The 25053-nt window shown below is 55.6% G+C and overlaps 1 protein-coding gene across 2 annotated transcripts; it reads left to right on the forward strand.

Moving 5' to 3' along the window:
- The first annotated feature begins 4294 nt into the window (after positions 1 to 4294).
- IL12RB1 (interleukin 12 receptor subunit beta 1) lies at positions 4295 to 23985 on the forward strand. Of its 2 annotated transcripts, XM_058727476.1 has the most exons (16): positions 4296 to 4479; positions 5511 to 5573; positions 6445 to 6559; positions 7212 to 7381; positions 8791 to 8933; positions 11912 to 11945; positions 12845 to 12970; positions 13917 to 13999; positions 14877 to 15120; positions 17432 to 17593; positions 18315 to 18452; positions 18818 to 18973; positions 20516 to 20650; positions 21595 to 21697; positions 21997 to 22078; positions 22864 to 23985. In XM_058727476.1, exons 1-16 carry the CDS (start codon positions 4410 to 4412, stop codon positions 23215 to 23217), a joined length of 2178 nt encoding a protein of 725 aa, XP_058583459.1. In that variant the 5' UTR covers positions 4296 to 4409; the 3' UTR covers positions 23218 to 23985. The 2 variants fall into 2 exon arrangements, with proteins under 2 accessions (XP_058583460.1, XP_058583459.1); XM_058727477.1 differs by lacking the exon at positions 21595 to 21697 and having other exon boundaries at positions 4295 to 4479; positions 22864 to 23073.
- Positions 23986 to 25053: the final 1068 nt, after the last annotated feature.

The raw sequence follows: 25053 nt of genomic DNA on the forward strand, positions 1-25053 counted from the left end.
CACTATCTAATCGCAGAACATTTTACCAACCCTGGAAGAAAACCTTTACCCATGAGCACTCACCATCCTCCCTCCGGCAGCCGCCAATCTGCTTTCTGTCTCCGTGGCTTCACCTGTTCTAGACATTTCACATAAATGGAATCCTACAACGTGTGGCCTTTTGTGTCCAGCTTCTGTCGCTCCACACGATATTTTCGAGTTGCACCCACGCTGTAGCTTGAATCGGGGCTTCCTTCCTTTTTATGGCTGAATAATATTCCATCGTGTGGATGGACCCCATTTTGTTTATCCGTTCATCTGTCGATGGACATTTGAGTTTTTCCACTTTTGGGCTCTTGTGAGTTGCGCTGCTGTGAACATTCATGCACAAGTTACTGTGTGGACATATGCTTTCAATTCTCTTGGGTCTACATCTAGGCGTGAAATTCCTGGGTCATATGGTAACTCTATATTTCTGCTGTTTCAAAAACTGCCAGACTGTTCTGTGCAGTCGAAAGCAGCCACTGCTGTAAGCTGAGTCATGTTCTTCCAAAATCCAGACGTTGAAATCCTCACCGTAGGTCCTTCAATGTGACTGTGTTCGGAGAGAGGGACTTTAAAGGGACAATTAAAGTAAAATGAGGTTACCTGGGTGGATCCTAATCCAATATGATTGCTGTCTTTATAAGAAGAGATTAGGGCACAGGCACGCACAGAAGGTAGGCCACGTGAACACGCAGGAAAACCCCATCTGCAAGCCGGGGAGAAAGACCCCAGAAGAAGCCAAACCTGCCAACATCTTGATCTTGGACTTGTAGCCTTCAGAACTGTAAGGAAAGAAATTCCTGTTTTTGAAGGCACTCCGTCTCTTTGATATGGCTGGTCTAGCAAACTAATTACAGCCACCCAGTTAAATGTAATTTCAGACAAACAATGAATAATGGTTCATAATGTTCCATGCGATCCTTGGTAAGTAGATATGCTAAAAACTTATGGGGCGTTTCACCTGAAATTCTCATTTAATAGGGCACGTTTTATCTGGCAATCTATGCTAAAAGGACCTCAGGCTATAACTTGTCTACCCCGGGTGATGGGGAGCTCGCACCTTACAGTGACCCACGACAGCCCTATCTCTGGTCTGTTCCGCCTACAAGTTCTCCTAGAGTCCAAGTGGGGGTGGACATGTGACCTAGAGACTTTTCATTCACTTCAGCCAGGGTGACAGGCTCACGGTGGACATGAAACTCAAGCTCAGCCAATCAGTCTTCCCTGGGACTTTGGCTGCAATCTTGGGGAAAGAGAGGTGCCCTGTATCAGAGGTGGTTGGACCAGGCCAATGGGGGAGCTGCTGGAGGGGGAGCCACCGGAGAGGTTTCAAAAGCCCTTGCTCCATCTGGAGAACTTCTACACAGAACTTCCAAAATTACACCTTCCGTGGGCGCTAGGGGACATTTATTGACTGACTCGCTGAATCAATCGAACAACGAGTGCAATTTTTCCCTGGTGAACGCCTATGCATCTTTCAAAACCCGCTTCAAATTTAAGAAGCATCAAAGAACATTTTTACCGAATGAATAAGTAATTTTCTTTGCTGCGAACTTCTATACATCCATCAAAACCCTTCTCAGGTATCTCTAAGGGGCATCAGGGAGTGTGATTGTTGAACGAATAAGGGATGCCTAGAAATGTGTTTGATTAAAAAAACTAACAGATTTTCTCCTTGCAAAATCCTATTCATCCTTCAACATTCTCAGATGCCCTCCAGGGACGTCAGGGTCTTGTGGCCACAAGAAGGGAAAAGCTCAACCCTCGGCTGACTGAAGGTCACTCTACCCAGGAAGGAGGCGGAAGCTGAGGGGGTGGGGAAATTCTGTGGTTCCTCCTGTCACGATTTCCATTTCCGGCGGCCCCTTTTAACCCAATCCTTCCTGCCTCCCCCTCCCAGCAGTTCGTGAGGCGGCTGAAAGTGGGGCAGCCCTAGGGGCATACCCCAGCTGTGTTTCTAGGGCAGCTGGGAGGGGCCACTAAGGGCACCCCAGGGCTTCCTGGAGTAGGGGCGGGCAGGCCAAGGGAGGTGGGTGTGCAGATCGGGCATGGGGGAAGGTGAAGTGCAGATCCTGACTTTGATAAGGATGGAAACACCACTTCACCTGTGACTGGCGTCCTGCACACACACCTGCTATGGCTCCCCAGTGCCCTTGGGAAAAAAGCCCAGCCCTTCAGCCTGACGCTCGAGGTCCCTGTCCGACTTACCACCTTCGTCTCTCCCATCTCGATGTTCCCCCAAAGCATGTCCCCTGAGCTTTGGTCTCTGCTGTGCCCCTCTGCGGGGAGTGCTGTTGCATTCTATACACCCAGTTCAAGATCCCCCTTCTCTGGGCATCCCTCCCTACTCTCCCTTGGAACACCCCCAGCCTCTGCCCCTCCCTGCACCCAGCCCTGACACCAAGGAGCTGGCGCAGCGGGGGGGGGGGGGGGGGGGGGGGGGCCTCTGTGTCCAGCTCTGACCCCTCCTCCACTCTTCTCTCCTTCGATGTTTTTCCAGTGGCTGCTCTGACTTTGGGGAGATGGGAAGGAGCTGTGACAAGAGCAGAGGCCACTGGAGGCCCCCCAAACAATGATTAATTACGCTGGCTGCCCGGTGGGCACAATCTCCCAGGAACCCAAATCCTCCTTTATCCCTCTACAGCCTATTTTGCAGATGGGGTAGCTGAGGCCTGGAAGGGCCGACCTGGGGCATGAGGCTCACTCCCCACTCACCGCTCAGCCCCACTGGGGGGTGGGGAGGGGAGGGGACTCTCTCTGAATCCATCTTTTCACAGGCAGCTGAGGCCTCTGGGCTCAGTGTCTCCATCTGTGAAATGGGGCCCACGGTGGTGTCTCCTCGGGTGGGGTCTCAGGCTCCTCGAGAGGAGGTCGTGACTTTGGCCCTATCTCTAACCGGTCTCTTCCCTCTTTCCTTATGTTTCTCGCAATCTGTCTCTGTCTCTCTCTGTCTCTGCCCCTCCCCCAGGCCTCACACATCAGTCCTGCAGCCCACTCCACCCCCTGGCCTGGCCTGGCCTGGCCCTACTGCCAGTGAAGGCTGCTCTGTGCGGGGTCACGGGGTCCCCGTCCCCACTGTGCCAGGCCTGGGACACTGTTTCTTTGTTCCCATGGCTCTGACCTCACGGCCTCCCGGGCGCCTGACCCTGACCGGCCCAGCTGCCCCCCACCCCCCACCCCGGGGACATGGCTTCTCCAAGAATGGGCCTCCTCCTGGCCCACCTCGGCCTCAGTTTCCCCAGAAGCTCTTCCAAGAGAGACCCTCACCGTATGCTCCTCAGTCTCCCACGGTTCCGTGAACATTTTTTTTTTTTTGGTAGGTGAAAAATCACATGACGTAAAAGTAACCAGTTTAAAATACACAGTTCAGTGGCATTTAGAGCATTCACTACGTTTTGCAACCCTCACCTCTGTCTAGTTCCAGAACGTTCTCCTCACCCCAAGGGGAAGCTCGTCCCCATTAGCAGTCGCTCCCCAGCCCCCACCTCCCAGCTGCTGGCAACCACTAATCTTTCTGTCTCTTCGAATTTGCCTGCTCTGGACATTTTATTTTTTATTTTTTATTTATTTATTTATTTATTTTTTTTGCTCTGGACATTTTATATACATGGAATCATACAACATGTGGGCTGTTGCGTCTGGCTGTTTTCGCTCAGCACGATGTGTTTGAGATTCATCCGCTTTGTAGCATGAATCAGTGCTTCTCCATGGACATCCTGGGCCTCTTTCGGCAGTGGGGAGAAAGACTCAGAAAATGAGACCCCCAGATGCCAAAGAAATAGACACGGAGAAGAGAAAACGCTTAGTCTGAAGGAAGCAAAGGGGCTCTTTAGGAGCCGGGACCCAGGGTGCCCTGAGACCAGAGTCTGGGAAACGAGGAGGTGGGCATTTGCTGTGGCGGGGGAGGGGGGGGGGTGCGGGGGGAGGGGTAAGGTACAGCAAACACTTCAGAATGACTTGTTGGGAGAGTGAACTCAGACATCCAAGAACCCTGGGCTCCCATTTGGCACCCGAGTCTCAGAAGCTGGCTAGAGAGGGCCAGAGACCAGGGCAAGGGCACAGAGCTGCCCCCTCATGAGGCTGGCACCCGGTGTCCTGCTTGGGTCTTTCTTGGGTCGGAAGAGACCCTGAGATCTAAGGCCCTGGGTCAGACTGGCCCCACGGGTGGCTTTGTGGCTGGGATGAGGCCACCATCACCGAGCTGACTTCCTGGGTTTCTCTTTCAGTTTGACTTGTGCCAGGAGGGGCCATGACACCTAACTTTTTTTTTTTTTTTATCTTTTTAGCATTCTTTCTTGCTCAGCTTCAATGTGTTCCAGGGCGAGGACGGGGTGGCCGGACCTCGCCAGCAACACAGAAGCTCATCTGGGGCTGCAGGCCTCTGCATGGACTTAATGGGGCAGTTGTTGACCAGGCTGGTCCCCCTCCTTCTGCTCCTGCTTCCAGGGCAGGGCGGTGAGTGCTTCACCCTGACAAGGTGGCCCTTTGCTGGGAGACGTGTGTGTGAAAGGCCGTGGATCTGGGTTTCTGGGGTGGGTTCTGTGTCTCTGGGCCTCAGTCTTTCCCTCTCTCAAATGGGAGATCGCTGATCATAGCTTCCGGGGTCCAACTTGGGCATCTTCCCTCCGGTCTTGATTTTGTCTTCCGTGGAATGGGCCGAACCCCTGAATCTTTCCCACTTCCCAGAGTTCTGTGAGAAATGCTAAGAAAAGGATGGGGCGCCTGGGTGGCTCAGTCGGTTAAGCGCCTGACTTTGGCTCATGTCATGTTCTCACGGTTCGTGGGTTCGAGCCCCGTGTGGGCGTCTCTGCTGTCATCCAGAGCCCGCTTCGGATCCTCTGTCCCCCTCTCTCTCTGCCCTCCCCCCGCTCATGCCTCTGTCTGTCTCAAAAATAAATAAAAACTTTTAAATAAGTAAACAAATAAATAAAAAGAAATGCTAAGAGAAGGGTAAAGAACAAATATGTATATAAGTGATATACAGGGTAACTGATTATGTTTGTAGTACATGGTATATTCCTACCTTATATATACTCATATACTCTCTCCGTCTTGTGGAATCAGATGGGAAGGAGCCCAGACCCCTGCAGATGGCTGGGTTTGAACTCTAATTCCGGTTCAGCTGTTGCTGCTGTGTGACCTCAGGCCACCCCTTTGCCTCTCTGTGCCTCAGTTTCCCTCTCTGGAAACAGCAGCGGCAGGGTTTCAGGGCCTTCAGGGGTCAGGCAGGGCTGGAGATCAGAGACGGGGAGGGGTCCCGGGGACCCTGGGAAGAGCAGCCTGAGAGGCTGACGCGTGGGTGAACGAGTGGGTGGATGGATGGGTAGAAGATTGGACGTGCGGAGGGACGGCAGGGCGGGTGGGTGGATCCGTTGATGGGAACGTGGAGAGGTGGGTGGATGGTGACTTGGCGAGCCCCCGGCCTGAGCCCCTCTCCCATGCAGTGGAACTCTGGGAATGTCATGATCTCTTTGTTGCCTTTGCAGCCGAAGCCTGCGGCACGAGCGGGTGCTGTTTTCAGGACCCACCATATCCGGATGCAGACTCAGGTCTGGAACAGTTCTGCGCTGTGGGGAGAGGGCATGCGGGGCTCTGACTGGCCCATCCCTGGGGGCCGGTCCCTCAGCTCTCTCCTGCCCAGCCAAAGTTTGAGGCCGGCCTGAGGTCTTGGGAGTGACCAGACGGCCTACTGTCCTATCCTCTCCAAGCTCGGGCGTCCTGGATCAGTCGCTTGCCTCTCTGAGCCTCGTCTCCTCCCTCGCAGGGTCGCAGACTTGGTGTCTGTGTCTGTTCAGCACGGGGGGGGGGGGGGGGCTAAGCAGCCGTGAGACATTCTGGGGCTCCCCGGAGGCAGGCATAGCTGGAACATGTGTGCTTGTGATGCACCCCAATAAGGGCCTGCCATTGAACAGGCTCTTCATCCGCTCTTTTGTGCAAGAAATAGTCACTGAGCACCCACTCTGTGCGGACAGAGTTCTAGGCATGAAAGAATCGGCCGTGACCCCAACTGCCAAACACGTACATGGACGGCATCCTAGGATGTGCTATGAGAAACCAGAGGAGGTGGGGGATGAAGGAAGGGGCTGTTTCAGGTTGCCTGGTGGTCAAGGAGGTGACCCCGAAGGAGAAACTGGAATGTCAAGATCTGGGGGGAAAGCATTCTAGGCGGCTGGCCCCGCATGTGCAAAGGCCCTGTGGTGGGAGTAAGCTTGGTGTGTTTGAGGACTGGTGAGGAGTCCACTGGTGTGGCTGGAGGGGGGGTGAGCACAGGAGACGGCAGGAGACAGGAGAAAAGGGCACAGGGAGGGGGCTGGGAGCGGGTTCCTTAAATGTCACAAAGATTTATCCTGAGGGTGCGTCAGCAAGGAGGGGCCCCTCCCGATTCTTGGTCCATTCCCAAACCTCTGGTATCTCCTCTAGGCTCGGCTTCAGGCCCCAAGGACCTGACCTGCTACCGAATATTCAGCGCCGGTTATGAATGCTCCTGGCGGTACGAGGGCCCCGCGGCTGGGGTCAGCCACTTCCTGAGGTGCTGGTGAGGACCCTGCCCCAGTTCCCAAACCCTCATTCATCATCCCACCCTGGCTCCCGCTCTCAGATGTGTGACCTTGTCAGGCTCCTTTCGGGAGGCTCAGTTTCTCATGTGAGAAGAGAGGGCTGGGACTCTATGTTGTGGGGGGGGGGGAGGGGTGTCAACGTGGGTGGGCGTCCCTCTAGCCCCTCGTCCCCACCCTCTCACTCACTCCCATCCATCCTCCCATCCATTCATTCCCATCTTCCTTCCTCCTGTGGCAGCCCATCTCGCGAGATTCCGGGGCCTTCCTTCTGTGGCAGCCCATTTCGCGAGATTCCGGGCCACACACACACACACACACACACACACACACACACCCCAACCCCTCCGGGACACACACACACACACACACACACACCCCAACCCCTCCGGGACACACACACACACACACACACACACCCCAACCCCTCCGGGACACACACACACACACACACACACACACACACACACCCCAACCCCTCGGTTCCAGGCTGATCCCCACGGAGTCCCCAGGCCGGGGAGGGGGAGCAAAGGGGGCAGAAGAAGATGCTGGGATGCAACTCACACCTTCTGCCGAGGCACCCTGGGGGTCCCGAGGACCCCCAGACTCAGCACCAGCACTCTCCCTCCCCAGCCTCAGGTCCGGGCGCTGTTGCTACTTTGCCGCGGGCTCGGCCACCAACGTGCAGTTCTCCGACCAGGACGGCATCTCTGTGCTGCAGGCCGTCACCCTCTGGGTCGAATCTCGAGCCGGGAACCGGACAGAGAAGTCACCCAAGGTCACCCTGATGCTTCATAGCTCAGGTCAGTACCCTGTTCTCCTCCTCCTCCTCCCCGCGGCCCCTTCCTCACCCAGAGAAGCCTCCGGTCCCTGAGCCTGGACCTGGGGGGGATTCCGGCAAGCGGCTCGATAACGCCAGCTATTTTCACATCACACGCTATCGTGAGACATGGCAGTTTTTTATGGTCCCCTCGCCAATCCCCAGCTGCCGGGCACTTAGGTGGCTTCTGGGTGAAAGCTGCTGGGACCCTGTTGGGTCCTCTATGTCTGTTTTCACAACTCAACCACATACACTGTGACATATCGTTGCTGAGTTCCCACCGTGTGCTACCGCTGAGTCACAGGGACACGAGCGAGGCCACCAAAGTCTGCAGCTCGGGGCTGGGACTAGGGTGAGGTGAGAAGGGAGCCCGCCTGGGGCACAACATTTCCAAGGGGTGCCCCAAACCTCGCTAGTCGATATAAACACTACGGTAATGCAATATTTTTAAAAATCAAAATTCATGGGGAAAAAAATCCACGGTGAACAAAATACCGCGTTTTAAAATATGGGGTCGGTTTTAAAATATCGCGTTTTAAAATATGCTCAGTCGGTTAAGCGTCCGACTCTTGATTTTGGCTCAGGTCATGATCTCACAGTCCTGAGATGGAGTCCTACGTCAGGCTCCGCGCTGGGCTGCCTAAGGTTCTCTCTGTCCCTCTCTCTGCCCCTCCCCTGCTCATACTCTCTCTCTCAAAAACAAACAAACAAACAAACAAACAAAACCCCTCTAAACTCATAAATTAATTAGTTAATTAAAGACAGGATCCGACCGTGTCTTTGTACACCCTTGCCTTTTTTGCTTCACCGTACTCGTGGCCCTGCCTCTCTCTGCCTTCGTGGAGCCCAGAATCAAGCGGGGGTGATGAACGAGGCATGATTATTACATATGAGGAGATACCGCCGGGAGGCCAAGGAGGCTTCCGGCTCAAGCTGAGCCCGGAAGGATTAAAAAAAAAAAGATCCAACAGGAATAAAGCGTAGAAAAGTGTGTTCCAGGTGGAGGACATCAGAGCGACGGCAAATGCAAAGGCCCCGCGGCAGAATCAGGCATGGTGTGACCAAGATGCAGAAAGAACGATAGACGTCTCTCTTTGGGTCAGGGTCTAAAAAATTAGTAAGATTTCCCTAATAGTCCCCTAGAAAAATAGATTGTCAATGACCCTCCCCGTCAGCAACTTACAAAAACGCCTGTCTCACTACAGCATTGCTCTAAGGGGTACTGATATTTCCCTCCCAGGCTTAGATGGAGCATGTAAGGGTTTCCCCGAGTCACATACTGGGGGCTTAGTCAGTTACCCTGGGCTGGGTGGGATGGATGTTCTGAAATTTTCAGGACCAGTAACTCACGCATATGCTGGCCCCCTCCCCAAACCCCATCTCTGCTTCCAGTTAAATACGACCCACCGCTGCTGGGAGACATCAAGGTGTCTGGCTCCGCGGGGCGGCTGCTCATGAAGTGGGAGACCCCAGCCCGCCAGGATGGCGCCGAGGTCCAGTTCCGGCACCGGACAGCCGGCAGCCTTTGGAAGCTGGTGAGTTTATTCCCCGGGCGGGGGGAGAACACAGGCCTCTCCCCGGGGCAGCTCCATCCCCCAAATCAGTTTCACCGTCTCTACACCCTTCACCCCTCCTACCTGGCCTCCACTCTTGCCTTGTTTCTAGCCTCTGGAGTCTCCTTGACACTCAGCTCTCGTCGTGACCTCCCTCGCTCACACACCTTCCATGGCTCCCTATTACCCTCAGGAGGGCATCCTTTCCTCGGCTGGCCCTAGGTACCCTCACCTGCCTCGTGCTTCCTCTGGTCCCCTCCTGAATGGCTGTTAGTCCCTGCTCATGCCCGGCATTTCCAGACTCTGCCTTTACCCATGCAGTCTTCTCCATCTGTATGCTTTCCTTTCTATCTGAGCACATGAGAATCCAGCTCACCTTCAGGGTCCAGCTCCAGGGCCGCCTCTCCAGGAAGCTGCCCTTCCACTTCTACTCCTTCCTTCCCTCCTCCTCCTCCTCCTCTTCCTCCTTTTCTTCTTCTTCTTTTTCTTCTTCAATATAATTGACATATAACATTATATTGGTTTCAGGTGTTCAACAGACTTATTTGATATTTATATACATATTGTGAGATGATCACACGAAGTTATAAACCTTTTTTCTCGTCCTAAGAACTTTTGAAGATCTACTCTCCCAGGAACTTTCAAATACACCACACAGTGTTATTATTGTTATTATTTTTTAAACGTTTATTTATTTTTGAGACAGAGACAGACAGAGAATGGACAGGGGAGGGGCAGAGAGAGAGGGAGCCACAGATGCCCAAGCAGACTCCAGGTTCTGAGCTGGCAGCCCAGAGCCCGACACGGGGCTCGAGCTCACGAACTCGGAGATCATGCCTTGAGCCGACTGAGCCACCCAGGCGCCCCCATCAGGCAGTATTATAAGCTACAGTCACCGAGCTGGACATGACATCCCCAGGACTGACTTCTTTTACAAATGAAGTTTGTCCCTTTTGACCACCTTCACCCATGTCACGCACCGCCCACCCCTGCCTCTGGCAACCACCGATCAGTTCTCTGTATCCACACGTTTCCGGGTGGTTTTGCTGTCGATTCCACGTGGGTGAGAGATCCTTTTACACTTAGCATAATACACTCCCCCGTTCATGGCGTCACAGACGGCAAGATTTCCTTCTTGTACAGCGGAGTGACAGTCCATTGTATATATATACCACCTGATTTTGGCTTTGGTTTTGTTTTTTTTTTTTTCATTCATCCATCGACGGACCCTTAGGTTGTTTCTCTGTATGACTTTTTTGGACCTTCATTCATTCTTTGGCTACCCTCTGCCGCCCCTGCTGTTTCCCCCCCGGGGCAGAGCCAGCTGGGCCTACCAGAGATCTCAGCCCTTGCTTAGCGCCCAGGAAGTCTCTAGTCTGGGGGGCACCTGGGTGGCTCCGTCGGTTAAGCGTCCCAACACTTTGATCTCAGCTCAGGTCACGATCTCACGGTTTGTGGGATCTCCGCTGACAGCATGGAGGCTGTTGGGGATTTTCTCTCTCCCTCTCTCTCTTTCTGTCCCTGCCCTGCTCGTGCTCTCTCCATCTCTCTCTCTCTTTCTCTCAAAATAAATAAACTTAAAAAAAAAAAAAAAAGCCCCCAGTTTGGGAGAGACAGAGACCTCCAGCCTCTGAATTATGGCGTCTCCTCCTCCCTCAGACTGGGAGCATCTTGAGGTCAGGGAGCCGCCTCAGCCTCAGCCCCGCCATCCCTCTCAATGTTGGGCCCCTCTGAGTCTCTGTTATGCCATCAGGTCAACGGAATCAGTCAGAGGCAGTGATATGGGGCCTCTGATGGCGAAAGGCGTCTCTCTCTGTTTTATTTCCAGCCCCCTGAGCACCTTAGCAGAGGAGGGAACTGAAGCTTGGGATGTTGGGGGACTCTCAGCATCACACCGGGAAGTGTGGGCCAGGCTGTGTCCTAAATCTGGCTTTCCTGACCCCCAACACCATAGACATACAGGTTTTGCCATCTAAAGTAATTTTTTTAAGATTTTTTTCTTTTTTCCTTTTCTTTCTTTCTGTCTTTTTTTTTTTTTTTTTTGAGACAGAGAGAGAGAGAGAGAGAGAGACAGACAGACAGAGCGCAAGCAGGGGAGGGGCAGAGAGAGAGCAAGACACAGAATCCGAAGGCAGGCTCTAGGCTCTGAGCTGTCAGCAGAGATCCCAATGCGGGGCTCGAACCCACGAACCGCGAGATCGTGAACTGAGCCGAAATTAAAAGAGTTGGACGCTTAACCAACTGAGCCACCCTGGCGCCCCTGCCTCCTGAAATCTCTTCAGTAAACTTTTAATTCTAGAAGAATCTTAGATTCTCCGTAAAGTTTCCAGGAAGCCGACAACTCCCACAGAAACTCCACCCAGCTTCCCCACATGTTAATATCTCACATTCTTGAGTGTGTTTGTTTGCAACTGAGATGGATGTTGGCATATTGCTATGAATTAAATTGCAGAGGTCACTCGTTTTTCTACGAATGTCCTCTTTTATTTCTGGTTATTTATTTATTTATTTATTTATTTTTACAAACATCTTTTTTCTGTTCCTGGCTCCAACCCAAGCTCCCACATTGCACGTAAAATCATTGTTCAATTAGAATTTTTTTTTAACGTTTATTTATTTTTGAGACCGAGAGAGAGCATGAACAGGGGAGGGTCAGAGAGAGAGGGAGACACAGAATAGGAAGCAGGTTCCAGGCTCTGAGCTGTCAGCACAGAGCCCAACGCGGGGCTCGAACTCACGGACCGTGAGATCGTGACCTGAGCCGAAGTCGGCCGCTTAACCGACTGAGCCACTCAGGTGCCCCTAAAATAATTGTTTACAATGAAGAGAGCTAATATTTCTCAACACCGAAATGGTCACAGGTTCATTCATATGTGTGTGTGTGTGTGTGTGTGTGTGTGTGTGTGTGTGTGTGTATATATGTGTATATATATGTATGTATATATATGATCTTGTCCTAGGGCCACTGTGGACGTCAGGATGATGCTGGCTTCGGTGAGAATAATATAACAACAGCTGCAGCAAGCTAGAGTTAATTGAGCACCCACTGGGTGCCAGGCCCAGTGCTAAATTCTCTGTGTGCTTCCTGGCCCACCCTGTAGTTCAGTATTGGATTATTCCCAGTTCACAGGTGAGGAAACAGCCTGGGGGGTGAGAAGCCATTGATCAGGGGCACATCCCAATGGGTGGCCTTGCCGGGACTCTGACCTAGGGCAGGGGCACAATGGGTGATCTTTTTTTTAAAATTTTTTATTTATTTTATTTTATTTTTTTTAACGTTTATTTATTTTTGAGACAGAGACAGAGCATGAACGGGGGAGGGTCAGAGAGAGGGAGACACAGAATCTGAAACAGGCTCCAGGCTCTGAGCTGTCAGCACAGAGCCCGACGCGGGGCTCGAACTCGCGGACCGCGAGATCGTGACCTGAGCCGAGGTCGGCCGCTTAACTGACTGAGCCACCCAGGCGCCCCAGAAGAATGGGTGATCTTGAAGCCCCAAGGGGACAGGCCCTGGCCTATTCCCGCAGTGTCCCTACGGCCCAGCACACAGCTGGCACTCAATAAGTGTGTGACGACTGGGGCACCCGGGTGGCTTAGTCGGTCAAGCATCTGACTCCAGCTCAGGTCATGATCTCGCGGTTCGTGGGTTCGAGCCCCGCGTCGGGCTCTGTGCTGACAGCTCAGAGCCTGGGGCCCGCTTTGGACTCTGTGTCTCCCTCTCTCTCTGCCCCTCCTCCCACACTTGTGCTCTGTCTCTCTGTCTTAAAAAACAAACGTTAAAAAATTAAAAAAAAAAAAAAGTGTATGACGGCTAAGTGCCAAGTGCCAAGCCCCGGGGCACCCCCAGGTGTGGGACAGCCCTTCAGCTTGATGTCTGACCTGTTTCTTGCCAGAGTCATGCCTCTGCCCCCTGCAGATGGACGCAGCCCAGGAATTCCAGCTGCGGAGGCGGCGGCTCAGGCCGGGAGCCCCAGGAGATCCCTGGAGCAGCTGGAGCAGCCCCGTGTGTGTCCCCCCTGGTGAGAGCACCTATCACAGGAACCAGGGGCGCCTGGGTGGCTCCGTCGGTTGAGCGTCCGGCTTCGGCTCAGGTCACGATCTCACGGCTCGTGAGTTCGAGCCCCGCGTCGGGCTCTGTGCTGATGCCTCAGAGCCTGGAGCCCGCTTCGGATTCTGTGTCTCCCTCTCTCTCTCTGCCCCTGCTCATGGTCTGTCTCTCTCGCTCCCAAAATAAATAAACATTAAACAAAAAAACAAAAAGAAGAAGAAGAATGCAGCAGTGGGCCTTGGAAATAAGGCGGCGGGTGTCAGTAAACAGGCGACGGGAGAAATCAGTGGAAATGAGTAAAAGGGGGCAGAACGGTGAGCGAGTTTCACATCGTCAAATGCGGGGAATCCATCATCTGAAAAGAAACATTTCTCAGTCGTTCTCTTCTTCCGAGGTGTTTCGTTGCTTTTGCTCTTTTCAAGCCACCCAGGGTGCTGACAGGGGAAAATGGCTGTGTCACAAAGACGTACTTTCCCAAATGACACAGGAAGCTGGAGTCTGGGCAGCTCTAGAGTGGCGACGGGGTCCAAGAGGGAGGGAAGAATGAGGCCACCGGCAACATTTGCTCCTGGCCTTGTGAGCTGGGGTCTCCTCCTGCCCAAGTGCATTATCTGCCGGAAAACAACTCCAAGAGTTATTTTCAGACTTTAAAAAAAAAAAAAAAATGTGTGGTAAAAAGCCCATCATATATAAAATGTACCATTTTAGCCGTTTCAAAGTGTAGTTTTCTAGCGTTAAGTATAGTCACGTTGTTGGAGACTAGATCTCCATGTTTTCAGATTTTGCAAACTAACATCCCATGGGAATCCTGTGTTTCAAGGCGGGGCGGGGGAGGGTCCCCATCGGGGGTCTGCGGGTGGCGGAGGGCAAGGGAACGCCCCCCGGCGTCACTGTCTTGCCCATCCCATTCATTGCAGAACGTCTCCCACAGCCCAGCTGGAGGTTCTCGGTGGGGGCACTCCGCCCAGACGGGAAGAGGCAGGTGACTCTGGATGGGCAGGTAATGGGCCGGCACGGGGCTGTAGGGTGGCCTGGGATGGGCAGAAGGAGACAAGAAAGAGGCTGGAGTCGGGGCACGGGTAGGACATGGGGAAGAGCCATGGAGGTGGCAAGGACCGTGGGTTTAACTCTGCAGGTAATTGGGAGCAATAGAGGGTATGTGAGCAGAGGAGGGATATGGCGGGGTTCAGGTGTTCGTAGACTTCCCCTGGCTGCCAGGTGGGGGCCAGATAGTGAGGGGCTAGGGTGCAAGCGGGCAGGCCAGGGGTCGGCCATGTCAGTCTAGATGGGAGATCATAAACAACCCGTTAAGAACAGTCTAATTAACCCCCATTTTACAGGGAAGGAAACTGAGGCACAGAGGGAAACTCTCCTGGCCAAGTCAGGGGCAAAACCACCAAATCTTGCGCCACCTGGCTTCACCATAATTAACGCGGCCAGCTCCCTAACGGGCCGTCGCAGTAAAGTCTGCAGTAAAGCTCTTTCACTTCCTGGCTTTCCTCTCATTCGAATTCCTCTTCTTAGGAAAAATTTCCAGGCTTGAGGTCACCGGGTCCAAAGATGGGAAAAAAAAAAAAAAAAAAATCACACCAAAAAACCCCCAAAAAACGAAAACATTTTTTTCCCCTGGCTCTCTGTGAGTTTCGCCAAATTATTTCCCCCTCAGACCAACATGCACCGGACATGCTTGTCTATTTTCCAGCCGCCCTGGCAGCACGGAGGGTTTCTCTTTGGGGGACAGGGGGCGGGGGCTGGTTGTGTTGTGTTGTTTTAATTTTTGGCACAGGCCCTGGCCCATGGATGAGTCTGCCCAGGGGCTGCACCCTGGGGATGATGGCCAGGGTCAGGCCTCCACAAGTCTCTCACACTCCCCACAGCTGCCCCAGCTTGAGCTTCCAGAAGGCTGCCTCAGGTCCAAGTCTGGCGGGGAGGTGACCTACCGTGTCCACCTGCACATGCTGTCCTGCCCGTGTAAGCCCAAGGCCACAAAGACCTTGCAGCTGAGAAGGTTCATCAATATCTCCGGTGCCGCCTATGACCTGGCTGTTGTCTCCCAGAATCGCTTCGGCCCCGGCCCCAACCAGACGTGGCACATTCCTGCCCATGCCCACACCCACCCAGGTGTCTCCTCTGGCCGGGGAGGGCTGCGGGAGGGCCTCTGGGATCTGAGAACCTACTCTGAGCCTCCGCCAGGCCGGGCAGGGGGGCCGGGGTGGGGGGGAGCGGGGAGGCAGGTGAGGCACAAAGTGAAGGGGTGTCGAATTTAGGAACGTGTCAAAATCACTCGTTAGGGCATGTCATGTTACAACGCAGTATTTAAAGCAAACGCGCAAACAACAAAACTCTAGCTGGCAAAGTACAGCCCGGACCAACCACCTGTTTTTGTAAATAAAGTTGTACGGGGACCAGGGTGAGATCAGGGTGTGGTGGGCGAGGCGGGCACAGGATTGATCCTATCTTCACTTAAAATCTTGATATCTGGGGCGCCTGGGTGGCTTAGTCATGAAGCATCTGACTTCGGCTCAGGTCGTGATCTCGCAGGTTCGTGAGTTCGAGTTCTGCAGCAGGGGAGCTCCAGCCCCGCTTCCGGGGAGCCCCGCTTCTCCCTCTGTCTTCCTGTCTCTCCCTCTCTCTCGCTTGCGCCCCCCACCCAGCATAAAATAAAAATCTTGATGTTTGTTCATTATGTATACATATACATAATTAAATATGTACATGTATTTATACGTATGATGAAAAAAAAAATCAAGATTTATATTTATGTATAGGGGCACGTATGCGCCCATACATATTTTATTGAGGTGAAATTCGCGTAGCAACACCAGCCACTTTAACAGGTGCGATTCAGTGGCACTTAGGACATTCACAGTGATGCGCAACCATCACCTCTGTCCGGTTCCAGAACATTTCTATCACCCTCAAAGGGAGACCCCGTGCCCATCAGCCGTCACTCCCCATCCCCCTTCTCCCCAGCCCTTGGCAACCACTGACCCGCTTTCTGTCTCTATAGATTTCACGGAAACGGGGTCACACACCACGTGGCCTCTTGTATCTGGCTTCTTTCACCAGCATACCGTTTTCCAAGTTCAGCCACGTTTCCTTTTTATGACCGAGGAATATTCTATCGCGTGGCCGGCACCACGGCGCATTGACCTGTTCCTCCGCGGAGGAACACTTGGGCTGTTTCCACCTTTTGGCGATTGTAAATTGTGCCCATCACATACTTTTCCGTTCATGTTTTGACTTTTTTAACTTTATTTATATTTTATTTTATTTTTAATGTTTTATTGACTTATTTTTAAGAGAGAGAAAGAGAGAGCACGAGTGGGGGAGGGGCAGAGAGAGAGGGAGACACAGAATCTGAAGCAGGTTCCAGGCTCTGAGCTGACAGCACAGAGCCCGATCCGGGGCTCGAACCCACGAACCGCGAGATCATGACCCCAGCCGGATGCTTAAACGACTGAGCCACCCAGGTGCCCCTTGATTTTTTTTTTTTTTTAATATCGCATTTAAAACAACATTTACCTTGACGACTGAGTTCTTCAGTGCCTCACATTTTGTGCCCGATCGTTGCCTCACTCACACCCTGGTCCCGGCCCCACCGAGCCACCCGGCAACCCTGGGAGCACAGGGCTGTTAACGATGATGCCCATTTCAGAGATGAGACGACTGAGGCTCAGATGGGTGAAGCCACTCGCACAGCAGCGAACCGGTCAGCTCCCGGCCTGGTTTGGGTCATGGCCCCGCTGTGTGACCTTGGGCCAGTGGCTCTCCCTCCCTGAGCCTCCGAGTCTGTGTTAGTGGGGTGATCACAGTCCCCGTTGGTAGCGAAGGGTATAGCAAAGCCCTCACACGGGCCCGGCGCATATAGTCGGCGCTCAATACGTGCTAGTTGCGGACCCCGGAGTTGGAAGTAGGGCCCACCTCCCCAAGGTTGTTGCAGACGCCCTTGCGGTCGGGAGTGGGAGAGACGAGCCGGGAGGTGAGTGCGTGTGTCCTTGTGCCCAGAGCAGGAGGCCCATCCGGCACCACACCCACCCGTCACAGGAGGTGGGTGGCCAGACATCTGCTGGAACAAGAGATGCTCCCCGGGCTGGTGGGGCGGGAAGGGGAGGGGCGCGCGCGTGTGTGTGTGTGTGTGTGTGTGTGTGTGTGCACGCGCGCGCGCGCGCGCGCGCGAAATCAGTACAGGCCTCGCGGACGGTGGGCGTCTTGGCAGGGAACTCATGGTCAGACCTGGAGACGACTGAACTTACTCAAACAGCCCCTGGGCCCGGCCCCCAGCCCGGTGGCCCCCAGTGTGAGGAGACAGAGCCAGACCCGAGGGGTTAGGGTTTGGCCACAGGATGGCACGGGGTTACGGGAGCCTTGGACTGGCGGGAGAAGGGGGCACCTGTTCTCACGTGGCTCTCTCCGCTCCTTCCAAAACCAGGGGTTCTGAATATCAGCGCCGGCGCCAACGGGACCATCATGCGTTGGCCAGCCTGGGCCCCGGACATGACCTACTGCATCGAGTGGCAGCCCCGGGGCCAGGACAGGAGCCTGACCACCTGCACCCTGACTCCACCCCAGGATCGGGACCCTACTGGAATGGGTACGGTAATGCCCCGCCTCTGCCTCTGCCTTAGAGCTCCTGGTCGGGTCAGACCTCTATGGGCCGTGCGTGCGTGTGCGGTGTGTGAGGCCCAGAGAGGCCTGGCTGCTTACCCGATGGCCCCCAGAGGTGGGAGCCAGGCTGAGACTTGGACCCTGCCCCCCCCCCCGCCCCCCCATGCAGGTCGGGAGCTCCCTGCCAGGATCCTGGGGCATCAGGGCTTACTTAGCCCTGGGCAGATCGCGCCCCAGTAGGTAATGAGTCTCACATCCCAGGGTGCCTGTTAAACATCCACCCGTGCCAGAAAAGGTGCAGCTAGCAAGATACTGGCGGCAAATTTAATGAGGCCTCCGGAGGAAAACGGGGAGGGCTCACGGCCCCGGCAACCTCGCGTCTTCCCTCCCGCTTCCTACCCTGGGCCTGGCCTCCGCCAGGAACCTCAGCCTCAGACTGGCCCGTGAGGAGTCCGCAGACTGGGGAGACAGAGCTGGGGACAGGCAGCACACCAGGCCCTGTAGAGGAAGGGCTGGGCTGGGGCGGGGGCGGGGACGGGCTGTGGGGGGATAAGGAAGGGATCCTGGAAGAGGGGACATTGGTCCGAGGGTTTTGAAGCATGAGCAGGAGCGCTCTCTGGGAGTTCCCGGCACGAGGCACAGCCAGCGCCAAGATGTGGAGGGAAATACAACCTGTTTACTGGCCTGGCCCGGGCCAATCCTTCCAGCAACCTACAGCTGGAGCAGGGCATCCGGGGCACTGGAGCAGAAAATGTGTTACCGCATCACGATCTTCGCGTCCGCACACCCACAGAAGCCCACCTCGTGGTCCACGGTCTTGTCCACCTACCACTTCGGGGGCCACGGTGAGTAGCCCAGACCTACGGGGTGGTCCCTCCGGAGGGCTTGGCAGCGCCCTTGGGCGTGAGGAGGAGGGAAAGAACATTCAGGGGCACTTACTCCGGGCCAGGCCTTGGCCAGAAGCCAGACACGCAGAAGGGGGTTCCTGTAGACGCCCTGAGCGGCCTCGCCCCATTTTATAGATTAAATAAAGTGAGGCGCAGAGAAGAGAAATGATGGCGCCTGGTCGGGGAGCCGGGACTCGAACCCAGGCCCGCCCGACTCTGCCGCCAAGGTCACCCGCGTGGGTCTCCGCGCGGGGCCAGGCTGGGCACGCGGGAAGGAAGGGTTCGGCCGGTACTCCTGGAACTGACCATGGCCGCGGTTGCAGCCCCGGGGGCCGGAAGCCCACAACACGTGCTGGTGAAAAGGCTCAGCCAGGACTCCGTGACTGTGGAGTGGGCACCCTCCGTGCTGAGCGCTTGCCCTGGCGTCCTGAAGGAGTACGTCGTGCTCTGCCAGGAGAAGGATGGCGGCCAGATGTCCAGTACGTGAGGCAGCGCGGGTCTGGCTGCGGGGAGAAGGGGTCTGGGATGGAGGTCTGCCTGGCTGCGGGACCCCGAGCACCTCGCTGCCCCTCTCTGGGCCTTGGTTTTGCCACCCATAACCCAGGAGATGGGCTCAGAGTCTCGACGGCCCTTTCCAGGCCCCCAGGGGGCAGCAGCCGTGTGCCCACAACATACCCCTTGTGTGTGAGTGGCAGCCCCTCCTGTGAATCAGCAGCTGTCCCCATTTCACAGATGGGAACACTGAGGCCTGGAGCGGGATTCCCGCCCAAGGGTTAAGGGAGCCTGGACTTGGGCTCAGTCAGGTGCCCCTTCTCGCCCCTTAGGAGGGGAAGAAGTGAGAACACGCCGGGCAAGTCTCACTAGGGCCGGAGGTTCCTATCGTTTCCACACCCTGGGGGCCCCCTCTTCCACGCGGGGAACACGGCCTTTCCGATACGGCCTCACACCCCCCACCTCCTGCAGCAACGGGCCGGGCCAGCGAGACCAGCCTCTTTGTGTCTTGCCTTCCCACCAAGCACCTAGCACTCACTGGTCAAGGCACAGATGCCCCGGGGGGCAGGGGGGACACCCAGGCATCAAAGACACCTGCCATCAGCCTGGCCACCCATTGCTTAGAGGGGGTAAATGAGGCCGAGTGGGGTTCGGTGGCTTATTCGGGGCGGCGTAGCTGGAAGCGGCCATCACCGAAAACCCATCTGCCAAAAGTCAGGTTGCTGAAGATTAGCGCACGAACCACCCGTTGGCCACATTTACCCGTTCCCGCCAAATTCCGTTTGAAGAATATTCTATCTTGAATATACACAAAGAATATCGACTGAGGCCTCTAGGAGTTTTTTTCTTCTTGATAACGGCCGACAGCGGTATTCTCATCGTGAGGATTTTTATGGAGGGCTTTATTTTATTTTTTTAAAGATTTTTTATTTATTTTGAGAGAGAGAGAGAGAGCACAAGCTGAGGAGGGGCAGGGAGAGAGAGACAGACAGACTGGGAAGCAGGCTCCAGGCTCTGAGCTGTCAGCACAGAGCCCGACGTGGGGCTCGGACTCACAGACCGCGAGATCGTGACCTGAGCCGAAGTCGGAGTCTCAACCGACTGAGCCCCCCGGGCGCCCCGAAAAAGTGTTTTTAAGGAGGAGAGGGAGGAAACCACGCAGATATCCGGGGAAAGGGTGAACAAAGTAGAGGAGGGGGGGACTGTCCGTGCAAAGGCCCTGAGGTGTAACAGAACCTGGCGTCTCTAAGGAGCTTGGAGGAAAAGGCAGGTGGGTCTGGGCAGGGGACGGAGCAAGGAGCCTGCAGAGGTCAGGATTTGAGAAAAATAGCACCATTTGCTAAATATTTTGGTGACGAAGATTCCTCCAAATAAGCCGAGGTGCGTGGGTGCATTAAGAGTTTGCAGCAAAACGCCTTGAGTCCCCATTGCCACTCCTAGGGTGTCGCTGCCCAGCCAGGCCCCGGGCATCCCATCGCCCGATGGGAGTAAAGGCAGTCTAGGAACCCGCGCCTGCCTCCCTCCCACAGAGCTGTCTGTGAAGCCCACGGAGACCGAGGTCACCCTTGGTGGCCTTCGGGCTGGCACAGCCTATACCGTGCAGGTTCGAGCAGACACAGTGACGCTGCAGGGCGCCTGGAGCCAACCCCAGCCATTCAGCTTTGGTGAGTAGGAGGGCAGGGCCTGGGTATTTACCCAGCATGCACTGCCCCGGCCCAAGCCTCCCCCAGCCGCCCCGCCCTGGCCCTGCCCCTGCCCCCAGTGCATCACCCTCAGGAGGAAGTCCCACCTCACTCTGTTCCCACCTCTTCTTGCGGTTTTTCCCTTCCGGAACCTTCTCTCACACTCCTGTTGCCTTGCCTGTGCAGGTGCCTCTGCCTGGAATGTCTGTGCTTCCCGCTAACTCCTTTCCATCCTCCAAAACTCAGCTCATAAGTTTCCTCCTCCAGGAAGCCTTCCATGCTTTCCTCTGGGTGCCCACCCCGCCCCCTGCCCCCCTAGCTGTTACTGCCCTTCCTTCCTGGCCTGACATCTTGGGAGTGGGTGAGGGAGGGTGTCTGTGTCCCAGGCTCTGTCCCACCACCCCCCTCCAGCCTGGGGGCTCCAGGGGAGGTAGAGGGGGCAGGGGGCTATTTATTGAGTGAGTGAATGTGAATGAATGAGTGTCTCTCTTATCACAAAGATAAGGAGGCGGGCTCCGTTGTCCTGGGTTGTGTGGCTGGAAGAGATTTGGAAATCAAATGACCCCTGTTCCTGCCATAGTCGCTGCCTGTTGTCCTTACGGTGGAATCTGGTCCCAAGAGAACCAGGCAGTCAATCCTCGCGTGGGGTGGCAGGTCTGGGTCCAGGGGAGCAACCACATGGGCTCAACCTGTGGGCACTTGGAGCTACGGTGTCCTGGGCGCGGCGGGCCAGGCCTTTGTCCCGCAGACACAGGGCAAGTGGGTTCCCCGGTCTCCGGCTTCACGTATGAGGAAACTGAGGCACAGAGGGACCCATGGCATGCCATGGTCAGCAGCGAGTTGATGGAGGGTCCAGCCCTCCCACCTCCCTTCCCAGTAAGAGGCAGGAGGTGTCCCTCCCCCAACCCAACCTCTCCCACTCCCAGAAGTCCAGGTTTCCCAGTTCGATTTGTCCGTACTCCTCGCGTCTCTGGGGAGCTTCCTGAGCATCCTTCTCCTGGGCGTCCTTGGGTACCTCGGCCTGAACAGGTAACTTACACCATCTCCCCCAAGATGGTCCATAATAGCAATAGTAGGTATTGGTGCCCAGTTTACAGATGAGGAAACTGAGGCTCAGAGAGTCAGGTCCAAAGTATCCAGCGGTAGGGGCTGAGCTGGGATTTGAAACAAGGTCTGTCAGACGCCCGCCAACATCCCCCCTCCCCCGCCCAATCCACATCAGTTCTCCCTTTATAACCTAGTGGAAATGAACAAAATAAGACAGAACAATGAAAAAGTAAGAACGGATAGAAACACTGCTCCTCCGACCAGCTCCCTTCCCTCCCCAGGGCTGCGCGGTATCTGTGCCCGCCTCTGCCCACACCCTGTGCCAGCACTGTGGTCGAGTTCCATAGCAGCCAGGGGAAGCAGGTAAGGGCACTCCTTTTCTAATTTAAGGTCTTATTTATTGGGTCTATACTCTGGGCCGGGGTTCTACAGAGTAATGGCCATGCCTTCACTCATTTTATTCTCCCCTTACCACTGACACAGGGTTTCCAAAACCCTGTCCTATTTCACACACTGACAAGCAGAGGCCCAGAGAGGAACCTCCTGTGGGTGGGTCCTTTCCTAGCAGCAGAAACAACAACAGAAGAACCCAGTGTGGGTGGGGCAGGGGGGAAGGGGGGGGGGATTCCCTGGATGGTGGCCTTCAGGCATGGCTAGATCTAGGAATCTCGACACTGAACATCCATTTGTCGGGGCTCGTGTTCTGCCTGCAGTCTTCCCTCCCAGCCAGGCGCAGTCTTTCCCCAGTGGAAGCAGGTGCCGTTTTCCCCCATTCACTTCAGCGAAAGTCTCAGGGCTATCAGTGATTGGCCCAGCTTGGGCCACATGCTCATGGAATCAGGGGCTAGAGTGCTCTGATTGGCTGGGCCAGGTCACATGTCCATCACTCAAATTGGGGTGGGGACACTGCCCTGCCTGCGCAATCACATCAGCAGTGAGAAGAGGAACAATTTCCCAAAGAGAAATGGGGGGCCGGGGAGGACTTCCCAAGGGGATGCCGAATGGGGGGGGGGGTCACTGATTTAGAGCTGATCCTCGAATTGGTCTCAGGATTTTAGAGAATTAAGCCAGCAGGAGCACGATCCACTCCCCGTGTGGATAGGAAATAGGGCGCTGCCCACAGCCTCGGGCCCACCCTTCCTATCTAGGCTTGGCAGTGGACAAGCCCGGCAGACTTCCCAGAGGAGGTGTACCGAAAAGAGGCCCTGGTGGTGAACGTGTCCTGGGAAAAAGGTGAGGGAACGGACCTGGACACGCCCGGGCATCTCAAGGAGAAGACACGGCTGCTTCAGGGCACTCCTGAGCTGGCCTTGGACGCGGAGCTGCCCTCGGAGGACAGGAGACAGGTGCGAGGACACCCTGAGTCTCAGACTCCGGAGCCGGGAAGGCAGGATGGTCTGGAGGGCAGCCCTGCCCAGGCGGCTGGACTCTCACTGCTCTTGGGAGACCTGATACAGACTCCCGTATTCAGTGGCCCTTCGCACACCGGCCTGGAGGCCTGAGGGACAGAGGGGAAAGTCGTCCTTCAGGCAGGAAGCCTGAAGACAGCCGGTTATTAAGCAAACGTTGCATACCCAGCTTATTCTGTCTAGACACTCCCGCGATGTCCTGAACCCCCACAACCACCTCGAGAGGTACATGGCTGTTCCATCTCACAGACACGGCCACTGAGGCTCAGAGAGGGCAAGCGGCTAGGCTGAAGCTACACAGCACTGGTGGGAGTCAAACCTGGGCCAGGTGACCCAGACCCCATTTCCACCCTCGAGGCTCTGATGCCACCGCCCTCCCCCCCCCTCCCCCCCCACTGACTCTGTCTAGCAAGTCTTGCAACATGTCCTCTGGTGGGAACTCTAGAAAGCGCCAGAAAATGGAAGCTGCTACCCCCCCCAAGACATCCATGGGGGAAGGGACAGAACTTTTCGGTGTTGAATAGGCTGGGGGGGGGGGGGGGGGCTCGTGCTGATCCTAGGACCGAGGCTGGACGTCTTGTCCCAGGAGCACTTGCTGGGGAGTCTGGGCACAGAGTTCCTGCGGCGCTGCAGGGTGTCCAGGCTCTGAGGATCTAGTGGTGGGGAAAACAAGAGGTGGGGGGAGGGGGGGCTCTAATCATTCTGAAGGAAGTGATGGCCCCTCCTCAGCCTCAGTCTCCTCCCCTGTAGAATGGGGGTGAGGATAATACTGAACTCACAGAGCTGTGGGGTGGGGGAGGGGGCTTATGGCTGAATACATGAGACTTCCGTTTTAATAAATGAGACAGAACTGGATGATCACCCCGAACTCTACCAGATCAGGACTGGGCAAGGGGAGGGACAGCCCGAGGGGGAGCGGGTCCCCTGAAATCAGGAGCCATGGTTCCTTCCCCCAGCTCCACCCCTCTTAGGGGTCGATTCGCCCTCCGCCCAGGGTCAGCGCTTGGGGTTCCTCCTTTCTCTTCGCCCTCAACACTCCGCAGCCGCCCCCCGCCACCGCCCCATCCGGACCCTGAATCTGCCCTCTTTCCGTCCCTCCCCACCCGAGCTCCTCCCGTCGGCTCGGATTCCCCCGTGGCCACCAGGTGGCAACACCAGCCCGTGTCTCTCGGCCCTCGCGGGCCTCCCCTGCCCCCTCCCCGCCCCCTCCCCCGCCACGGAGTTTGCAAAACACTTTAACGGTTTTAAGTGAGGGCGGGGAGGGGGAAGGGGAGGAGATTAGAACCCAGAACCCCTGGATTTTGTGGCAAAAGGACAGGAAGCTTCTGGGGCAGAAAGGTCTGGCTCCATAACGCCCCGGGGAAGGGAGAGGCTCAGGCCCCGCCCCCTGGGGGGCGCCCCAGTTTTCCATCTATGCATGTAGACGGGAGAACAGAAGCCTTGCCCCCCCGGCCCCCCCCCCCCCCCCGTGCTCCAGCTGCGAGAGAAGGTTCACCGTTGTGCGCATGCTCCCTCCCGTGGATGTGCCACCTCCCATCCAGGCATGCCTTCCCCTGCGAATCAGTGCTCCTCCTTCCTTGGTGGCAAGACCAAGTGGGCAGACAGCAAGGGATGCCGGGTCAGCGGCCTCATAAAAAAGACCAGAGGGACCTGGGCCGCAGCTCAAAGCTACCCTCTCAAGTCCAGAACCCGATACCCACCCCTACCCCTCACAGTGAAGCCTCCAGGTAACTAAACGCCCCCATAGGGGCTGCCCCAGTCCTGGACCCACCCTGTTTGGTGGCCCCAGGAGTTAACAAACCCATACCGAGGCACAGCCCCCCTGGGTCCAAGGAGTAGGAGTTGGACATTTATTGAGCACCATCTGGAATTTTCTTGTTGTAGAATGGGGAGAGTGGACACCCTGCTTCCACAGGAGGGGGGGCGATG

Source organism: Neofelis nebulosa, chromosome 4, assembly GCF_028018385.1.
Source record: "Neofelis nebulosa isolate mNeoNeb1 chromosome 4, mNeoNeb1.pri, whole genome shotgun sequence".
Classification (NCBI taxonomy): domain Eukaryota; kingdom Metazoa; phylum Chordata; class Mammalia; order Carnivora; family Felidae; genus Neofelis; species Neofelis nebulosa.

Coding starts and splice junctions, on each gene's coding strand:
- IL12RB1 (XM_058727476.1), top strand. CDS start 4,410: ATGGACTTAATGGGGCAGTTGTTGACCAGGCTGGTCCCCCTCCTTCTG. Junction 12,971..13,916: donor CCCCGTGTGTGTCCCCCCTG/GTGAGAGCACCT, acceptor CATTCATTGCAG/AACGTCTCCCACAGCCCAGC. Junction 18,974..20,515: donor GGATGGCGGCCAGATGTCCA/GTACGTGAGGCA, acceptor TCCCTCCCACAG/AGCTGTCTGTGAAGCCCACG.